The sequence below is a fragment of the Nicotiana tabacum genome, chromosome 20, assembly GCF_000715075.1.
Source record: "Nicotiana tabacum cultivar K326 chromosome 20, ASM71507v2, whole genome shotgun sequence".
Classification (NCBI taxonomy): Eukaryota; Viridiplantae; Streptophyta; class Magnoliopsida; order Solanales; family Solanaceae; genus Nicotiana; species Nicotiana tabacum.
The window spans coordinates 110,404,866-110,415,035 of NC_134099.1; the positions used below are offsets into that span (position 1 = coordinate 110,404,866).

General features: G+C 35.6%; 1 protein-coding gene across 1 annotated transcript; it reads right to left on the bottom strand.

Moving 5' to 3' along the window:
- Positions 1-4,792: 4,792 nt before the first annotated feature.
- Positions 4,793-6,314, bottom strand: LOC107782335 (RING-H2 finger protein ATL34-like). Its single transcript, XM_016603209.2, has one exon. It carries the CDS (start codon positions 6,221-6,223, stop codon positions 5,066-5,068), a length of 1,158 nt encoding a protein of 385 aa, XP_016458695.1. The 5' UTR covers positions 6,224-6,314; the 3' UTR covers positions 4,793-5,065.
- Between the last annotated feature and the right edge of the window lie 3,856 nt (positions 6,315-10,170).

Genomic DNA, 10,170 nt, shown 5'->3' on the forward strand with positions numbered 1-10,170 from the left:
ATGGCGTGACTTATATTCGAAGGATATTTATTTGAAAAGATTATATTCGAAAGGTATTTATTTTGGAAGAACTATTTTTAAAAAATTGTTCATGCCCAACTATGCCTTATAAAAAGGACTAAGCGGTCATTGCAAATATAATCCGGGTTACAAGTCCGGAGTCGAATCCCACAAAGAACTAAGGCTTAGCTGCAGTTGTTCAATATCACTCAGAAACACAAGTCCGAACAATTTCCTAATTATAAAGATTATAATATTTATTTTTATCTAATTAATTAACAAATACTAAAAAGCAGTAAAACTATCAATTAACATGATAAGAATTGGAGACAAGATTAAGGAGGTTTAGAGTTATGATTTTTCCTATTGTCAGAATCCTTTACACTACGTCTTCTATAAATTTGCCTAAGTTTTCTCTACCGATCATAAGCGCTCTGAGTGTTGTAATTCTCTCGCGAGTAACTACCACAATTTACTAGATATATTCTCCCGAATTATGCTAGCTGACATTAAGTACGGCTCATTCGGATCGCACCAAGGTTTCGTTATCCCTAATCCACCTTTAAACCCTCCGTATTGATCCCTCATATACGTTAGGAGTGATGTTGTTCAACAACTACCTAAATATTAACTCTCTCCCAAGTAATACATACTAAATAGGCATAGTCAATTGAGAGCTCTTCAACCAACCACAATATAAACGTAGTTGATCAATTTGAGAAAAAGCTACAGTAAATCTATATTAACGTAACAAGAAAATCATCCTCCAATAGGTTCCATCAAAACCCTAGATAATAAATTAGCTATTTATAATAGTATGCATAACTACAATACTAGAATTCATTGCCAATAATGAAAATAGGAAGAAGGAAGTGAAAAACTCGTAGAAGAATTCTCCGCCGTGCTCCTAGTGTGTTCTTGCCTCCTTAGGTCGCATCTCTGATCTCCATGACGGTGCCGTAGGTTTTCCTAGGTCTAAAGTATGTCAAAACTGACTTTTTTAGGTCTATTTATATGTGTAGGAAAAGACCTAAACGTGTAGGTCAAATCCTAGTCAAGCCGGAAAACAAATTAAATCTTCAAAACTTGGACTGGACCTGGCCCCTGGCCTGGCGTCGCCAGCCTAACGCCAGCCTCGACCTGGCCTTTGGCTAGCCTCGCCAGGCTAAAGCCTGGTTCTGCCTGGCCTTTCACTGGCTTCGCCAGGCTAAAGCCTGGTTGAGCTGGATTTTGCCTGGCCTCTCCTTTTCACTGTTCTCGAGCGCACTTTCAACGTTTAAGTATCTCTTTTGCTCTACTTTCATCTTCAATTTACCTAAACATAAAATAGACTCCATTACGCGCAAATAAAATAAAATTTATTATTAAAACATATAAAATGCAAGGCACATAATGTGCTAAACCATGAATTATAGTCACATATCAAAAATAATTATTTGAAAGAGGTATATTTCGAAATATTTTTATTACTTGAAGAATTTGACTAATTGATTGAAGTTGTTGGCTAAGACCTGATGTGAAAACTGTCGTAGTTGCTGAGTTATTACTTGTCTTTACTGTATTTGTGATTTCGGATTTGGGTTGTATTTCAGTTCGCTTTTCTGTGTCCTTATTATGGTGTCCCGCTGTTAGTTGATGTTTCCTTCCTTATTGCAATTACTGTGTTGTTAGCCATATTGCGTAATCTTTATATAGATACCATGTGTTGTTGTTTATATACTTAAATTTGTTCAGTTATTAGACCAGTAGGTGTCTTGACTATTCCTCGTCACTACTCTACCGAGGTTAGTCTTTATACTTACTAGGCACCGTTGTGCTGTGCTCATACTATACTTATGTACATTTTTTGTACAAATCCAGGTATTGGATCGCTAGTAGCTGTGCGGACCGTTGTTGTGAAGACTCAAGGTAAGCCTGCTACTGCGTTCGCAGGCTTCGAAGTCACCTTCTTATTTTGTATTTATATTGTTCATTCTTATTTCGAGACGGTTGTATTCTAGAGGTTTTCTAGCAACTCTGTAGAGCTTATAACTTGTACCACCGGTTTTGAAAATTTGTTAGTTTTTGTAAAGATTTCTATATCAAGATTGTTAGATTTTCTTTATTTTTGTTGCTATTCAGTAAATGTTAGGCTTACCTAGTCCCTAAGACTAGGTGCCATCATGAAAACCAACGAAGGGGAAATTGGGCTGTGACAAATATTATTATATAAGGATACTGTTATAGAGAAGTCTGATTATATAATGGTACGGTAGAGTCTCAATTTAATGGATTATAAAATAGAAATATTTAAATAATCGCGAGATAAAATTATACGATCGCAAGTTTATTCAGGTTACCGCGTTGTCGCCTGTCGTGCACATGCAACCTGATTTAAAGTCTGTTCGTGTACCAAATATCTAGCTACATGAGATGATGTGATAAATTTACTTCTTTGCGTTTTTCAACGCAAAACAGTTTCAGCCTAAAATGGTTTCAAGGACATGCTCATAAATTTTATTTAAAGTCATATATTAATATTATAAAGAGAAAATGGTTCCACCTCTCAAACAGGGTATATTCCGTCCGTTTTAAGTAATTTCTTAGTTTATTTTTATTTGTCTATTATTAATTTAATATATTAAAAAATAATAAATAAAGTACATAATTTACTTGATATACATATTAATTGGTGTATAGTCTTAACGAATTTGAAAAATAATTTGGAATGAATAATTAATGCTAAGGGCAAATAAGAAAAATAAATTATTTTTTTCTCTTGATATGCGAAAAGTGACAAGTAAAAATAAAAATTTATTTTTAGAATACTTGACAACTAAAAGTGAATGGAGGGTGTAATTTATTTGTGATTCACAATATGTGATTTCTGCAAATATTTCCAAAATTACCCTTGGAACAAACAGTCTATGAGTAGTTTGTTATATTTTCAACGGAAAAGGTCCAAATATGCCCTTGTACTATACGAAATTGAATACATTTGCCGTTCCTTAATACTTTAGCACATATATGCCCTTATCGACTTATCGTCATATAATTGGTACATATATGCCCTTACTCTTACATAGTTGGTCCATATATGTCCTTTTTGAAACGAAATCCACCCAAACTAATTAGCTCTTTCTTTAATTGTATTAAAGTATATTACAAACACTATCTCCTTTATATTAGTACTTTTTTTTCTTTACCTTTCTCTTTCTTTCTTCTCTTTTTTTCTCCCTTTATATATGGACCAACTATGTGACGGTAAGAACATATATGGGCTAAAATATTAACGAAGGGCAAATGTGCTCAATTTCGTATAGTACAAGGACATATTTGGACCTTTTCCATATTTTCAATGAGCAAATTAAGGTTAATATGGTCAATTTCATTATTAATTAACGCCAAAAGATAAATTTCTTTATGTGAAAAGAGTCAAAAAATCACTTAGAATGGACCGAAGGAGTATTATATCGTAACAGCTTGTCCCTCTGCGCGCACACAGAGGATTAGACATTTGGACAATTTAAACGAGCCTAATATCGAATAAATGTAGAATAAAGATAATCCAGCTTTGATATGGTGTTAAGAAAATTAACCTTGAGTTCTACTCAACTACAAAAGCAATCTCATTGATATAAAACAACAGTTCATTTCCTCAACAGTTAAAATATGAAACATTCAAATCCTTTGTGAATCAACTTTCATAATTAACAGCTCCCTTTTCTTTTCCAAAGCCCAGTCTTAGCACATATACAGTTAATGGCCCTTTTATATAATTAGATCTTTGACAATTTTCTTTGGCAATAATAACAACTAAAACAAGAAGAAGCTATTAGGTCACGGAACCACTTAATTGTTATTCTTTGTGGATAAGATTCTAAGATTTGTTATTATGGGCCAGATGACTACTTCCCATTTAAGAATCACCTTAAGTGGGTACCTGAATGGACTTTCTTGCACATTCGTTTACCAGTGTATACATTGTTATCAATATATACTTGATCGAAAGCAAGATAAATCAATATAAATCATCAGTAGTGCTTTCCAACTAGAAAAATGTGTGCAATAATTGATAACGATGTCTCTCTTTTTTTTCGGGGAAAAAACACCTTAGCTTTCGTGCCTTATCAACTTTGATCATGCGCAACTATTATAACTATTTAATATTCTTTTGTGACATAGATTTGTCTTTTCAACTTTGAATTTCCTTTGATGAACAGTTCTGAATACCTACTTCTGTAATTCGGCACCTCTACATATGGACTGTTTATTTAATTTAGAGTAGTTGATGTCAAATGTTTTATATTTAAAAATTACTATAATAAATACTCCTTCTGTTTGACTGAGCACGAAGTTTAAAAAAAATGAAAACTTTTGAAATTTGTGGTCCTAAACAAGTCAAAAAGGAGCCCAGAATATTTGTGTAGTTATAAAAGCTCCTCATTAAGAGTAAAATTATAAGTTTAAGCTAAATTATTACCAAATTTAAAAAAGAATCATTTTTTATAGAACGGACAAAAAAGAAATATGTTAACATAAACTGGAACAAAGGGAATATTTTTTTGTGGAAAATGTTCTATATGGAGAATCCATTATTATCATTTTTGGAAAAAAGAAAAAACAAAAAAGAGATTAGTTGGGTTTGAAGTAAGCTAACTTACACCATATGTGCATGATCGGGTGTTTTAATTAGAGTTTTGAGTAGTAAAGGTCGAACATAAAAGGGAAATTTGCACAAATATACAGCTCAAATATAACACACATTGCATATGTGTAGCCATCTATCTATTTTATATTTTAGAAACTAGAATGAGAAGAAAAAACCATTCATTCTAAAAATTTGTTCTACAATTATTGATTACAAAAGAAACCAAGAGAAACCGGGCCAGGCAAATTCATTGCATTTTGACGCTTCCACTATCCAATAACTATATATACACAACATATTAATTGTGTGAAAAAAAAATCTTATAAAAAATGTTTGGAAAGAAAAAGTAAAAAATAAAAGGACTCATAAGGCCAAACTCGTCCAAGTGAGTTGTCAGATCTAAACAAAGAAAAGGGGATGAAAATACAAAATTATCTAACTTGAAGTACTTGATCTTAAATAAGCAAAAGATCTTTCTCCTGTATCATCCTTATCCGTCCCGCAAAACAAACGTAACGGCGACTTAACTGACTTAACGGACTTCAGCAAATTCTTCGGTTTTTTCTCACCATTCTCCTCCTTTGGCGGACCGGGTTTATTAAACACAGGCGATGTCGGTGGAAACCGGAACTTGCTTAACCGGCCATCCAACGGTTCGAACCGGTACCCCGTGGTTGAACTTCTCTCTGGAGAAAACGGCATATCAGAACTTAAGTCTACCAATCTTTTGCGTACATCATCAGGTAACCTTAGAGTAAACCTCTCGAAATTGTCACCAGGTTGAATCAACGAGTGACCTGTGGAGTGAGATCGACTGAACATCCCAAAAATCTTTGGCCTTCTCGGTGTTGATTTTGGTGCAAGGTGCCGAAAATCGGGTGCCTTGCTTCTCGCCTTACTGCTACTATTTGGAGTAAGGGGGCCGTAGTTGGGTGTTTTATTTCTTGGTGTAGATTTCGTTGAACAAATATCAGTAGGCGTAGTTTGAGAAGACTGCTGGTTCATCACTTCTTGTGCACCAGCAGTCACGTGAATATCTATTACTATGTCGCTTCTTTCTGTTTCTTGAATTGTTTCTTGCTGTTTACCAGCAGGTTTTGTTTCGAGATTTGCACGGCAAACTGGGCAAGTGGTACGAAAGGCAAGCCAAGCATCAATACACTCAGAATGGAACACGTGGCAACAATTCGGAAGAAGGCGGAGAGTTTCTTCATCTTCGAACTTGTTTATGCAAACAGCACATTCTAGGATAGATTTGCCCAACTTTAGGGCTTTTACATCTGAATAGATAAATACTGGGAATGTTTCGATGATATTAGGGTCAAGTCCACGGGAAACAGGTCGGTGACGGAAGAAGTAAGAACCCATTGGTTCGTCGGGGTTCATGTGACGTATGTATAATGTGATGACAACTGCAATCACGAATAATACGACACAAGCGAGTACTATCGCTAACGCTGGGCTGATTTTAACATTTGAATCCAACGTTGATGGAGCTGAAGATGGTGTTGTCGCTGAGACTCTGCCAGTTTTGGCCATAGCGTAAAGCAAACACAAGAAGAAACCACAAATGATATTTCTCTTATGCTTCATTTTTCCTAAAAAAGTGAATACTACTATTAATCTGGACGCCGGCAGTGTTAACTTGTAGAGCGAAAAGGAGAGGAGCAAGGTGGATAGTTGTAAAGGCAAAAGGTAGATATAATGGATTTCTTTTCGATATACTATTTATACGGTTGAATGGTTAGGATTGAAAATAATCCTGTGTTACGCGGAATCTAACAAAATAAATTTTAAATAATGATAAACCAAATAACAAAACATTGAATAATGATAAACCAAATCACAAAAGAAAAATATAGCAAAAGAGACACAAACATTTAATATAGTTCCGTCAATTATCTACATTCACAGACAAAGATGAGCAATCCACGATATAAAAAGAGAGTACAAAATATCGAGAGAACATCACAAAGAGACAAACACAAATGACAGAATAACTCTTGTCCCGAAATTCTTTCCCTAAACAAGACTCTCAAATCCCGTATGACTACATTATAGATACTATTAACTGAGATGGAAAGATTCTTAATTTATAAAAGTCCAAACTTTTCCCAAGAAAAAGAACTAGCCAAATATGAGAGATTATTTATAATTTTTTCTAAAAAATGAAAAACCCAATTATGACAAATATAGTGCCCTTTCCTTCAAAAAATAAAAAAATTAAATATGATAAGAAAATTAGGACAAATACTTAACAGAAATAGCCTACCGCAAATTAAAAGAGAAGAACAGTTGACTTTTATTAAGTCGCCACTACGAGATTAATCAATAAGGTTTTGACTTTGGAGAACTTAAAAAAATAAATTTTTAAAGGAGTTATATGTCTTCGTCACTTAAAATTGTATTTAGATGGCAGAAGACATGAACCGTAGTATTCGTTAGTTAAAGCTTAGTGTTGAAAGGTACTCTTAATAATGTCAATGGAGAGGAGCAATATCCAAAGACACAAAATAGCCGGCCATCTCTTACAAATTTCTTAAAAAATGTTAGTATCTCTGTTTCAATTCAGGTGAGTTAGTCTGATATATAATATTTTGAAAATAAAATTAAAATTTGTAGTTTTAGAAATGCCATGAATAAAATTGAAGATCCAAGTCAAAACCCAAGACAAGCGGCTTGGATATACTCTTTTTTCTTTTATTTTTATGTTTATTTTCTATTTTGATGTAATGACAAGACCGTGAGCCTCAACAATAGCTTACTTGACTCTCTAACTCATCATTATATCCTTCTATCCATTCACTACTAGAAAATGGTTCTATTGGAACGGTTATTCTGCAACGACTACACAACTGTTATAATAGATTATGTTTTGGAACGGTTTTAATCGTCTCAATAGAGTCAAAAGGATTTTGTGATTCTTCTAAAGCATAATCATTCCAATAGGATAGTAACCGTCACCACTATGAAGACAATTTATAAAGGTGATACAAGAGGGGTTGTTTATGGGAACTGTTTGGTAAAACAAAAGTATATATTGGACGGTTTATCTTTTCCTCCTTATTTTCCCTCCTACATATTTATTAAAAACAAGGAAAAAAATAAAACAGATGACCCCACCAACCTTTTAATAACGCATTTTAATTTATTCTTCAGTTAAAAAACATATAAAATTGCTTTTCGTCTCTCTCTCAAGTCTCTAACCTAGAAAAAATCGCCGTCGGCAAAATTGTACGGCTTGCTCCGGTGTCACGATCTAAAATTTCATCCACGTGCCGTAATGACGTCTAACATCGTTTGCTAGGTATGCCTACACACAACTGATGAAAATACAGAAGAAACTGTAATTTACGACTAACAGTATGATAATAAGAAAAGTAAAAGTATTTCATAAGCAAATAGGATAGGTCTAAGGCCAACAACTACGCAATCCATCCCAAGATGGTGCCATAAGTACATGAGCTTCTAAAATGTTGTATATACACTATTCTAAAATAAAATACAACACTATACGAAAAATGGAGACAATACGATAGAAATAATAAAGTGGCGTTAAGGCCTGCGAACGAGATGTAGCTCTGCCTTGAATCACCGTCTGGTATCCGCTAAGTACCTCTCAGGACTCCACTGGTACCAATGTCAAGATTTGCATGAGAAGTGCAGAGGTGTAGATGAGTACAACTGACCTCATTTACTTAGTAAGTATCTTGACTAATCCCGGTGAAGTAGTAATGAGGTTTTAAATTCAAAGATACTCACTAATAAAATATATTCAGTTAAGTAGGAAAGAAAAACCACACAAGCTAGAACCCGACAAGGCTCTGAAACATCTAACTTAACGAACTGAATGGACAAGGTTTTAACATCTGATGCAAGCGGTCTTTCACCAATAGGAATGAATGCAAGGCTACCCATACTTACCGTTTTTCTACTCAAGGCATCAACCACCACATTGGCCTTCCCGAATAATAGAAAATGGTAATATGCTAGTCTTTTAGCAGCCCAATCATCTCCGCTGCCTCAAATTTAGATCTTTTTGCTTGAACAAGTGCTGAAGACTCTGATGATCCATAAATACCTCACAAGACACACCGTAGAGATAATGCCTCCAAATCTTCAATGCATGAACGATGACTGCCAACTCCAAATCATGAACAAGGTAGTTCTTCTCATGAGGCTTCAACTGGCGTGAAGAATAACCAATCACTTTATCCTCCTGCATCAAGACACACCCAATACCAATCTGAGAAGCATCACAAATCACTATATAAGAGCCCGATGCTGAAGGCACAACTAGAACTGGAGGTCTGGTCAAAGCAGTCCTGAGCTTCTAAAATCTCTACTCACACTCATCCGACCACCTGAATGGAGCACCCTTCTGGGTCAACATGGTCAAAGGTGCTGCAATGGACAAGAAACCCTCCGCGAAGCAACGATAATATCCGGCCAAGCTAAGAAAAGTCCGAATCTCAGTAACTGAAGATGGTCTGGGCCAACACTGAACTGCTTCAATCTTCTTTGGATCCACCTTAATCCCCTCACTCGACACCACATCCCCCATGAATGCCATCGAACTAAGACAAAACTGACAGTTGGAGAACTTGGCATAAAGCTTCTCCTTCCTTAATCTCTATAGTACAATGCTCAGATGTTGTGCATGTTCCTCCTAGCTCCGTGAGTACACTAGGATATCATCAACAAATACTATGACAAACGAATCAAGATATGGCTATAGTACACTATTCATAAGATGCATGAATGTTGCTGGGGCATTAGTCAACCCAAAGGGTATCACAAGGTCCTGAATGTCGTCTTCAGAATATCCGAGTCTCCAATCTTCAACTGGTGATATCCAGACCTCAAATCAATCCTAGAAAACACTCTAGCTCCCTGAAGCTGGTCAAATAAGTCATCAATGCGCGACAAAGGATACTTGTTCTTAATGGTAACTTTGTTCAACTGCGTAAAGTCAATGCACATCCGCATAGTACCATCCTTCTTCTTTACAAACAGAACTGGTGCACCGCAAGACGACACATTGGGCCTAATGAACCCCTTATCAAGAATCTCCTGAAGCTGCTCTTTCAATTCTTTCAACTCTGCTGGTACCATACAATACGGAGGAATAGAAATAAGCTGAGTGCCCATCAATACCAAAGTCAATATCCCCGTCGGGTGGCATGCCCGGTAGGTCTGCAGGAAACACATCTAAAAAGTATCACACAACTGGAACAGAATCAATGGTAAGAGTATCAACGCCAACCCTCACAAAAGCCAAATATGACAAACTCCCCTTCCCAACCATCCATTTGGCTTTCAGATATGAAATCACCCTACTAGGAACATAGTCCATAGAACATTTCCACTCGATCCTAGGTAACCTTGGCATCACTAACGTCATGGTCTTAGCGTGACAATCCAATATAGCATGATACGGGGACAACCAATCCATACCCATAATCACATCAAAATCAATAATACTAAGCAATAAGAGATCGACTCTCATCTACTATCACCCAATGGTCACCACATACGAC

Excerpts from the sequence above, each read along its gene's own strand:
- LOC107782335 (XM_016603209.2), bottom strand. The coding sequence starts at position 6,223 with ATGAAGCATAAGAGAAATATCATTTGTGGTTTCTTCTTGTGTTTGCTT.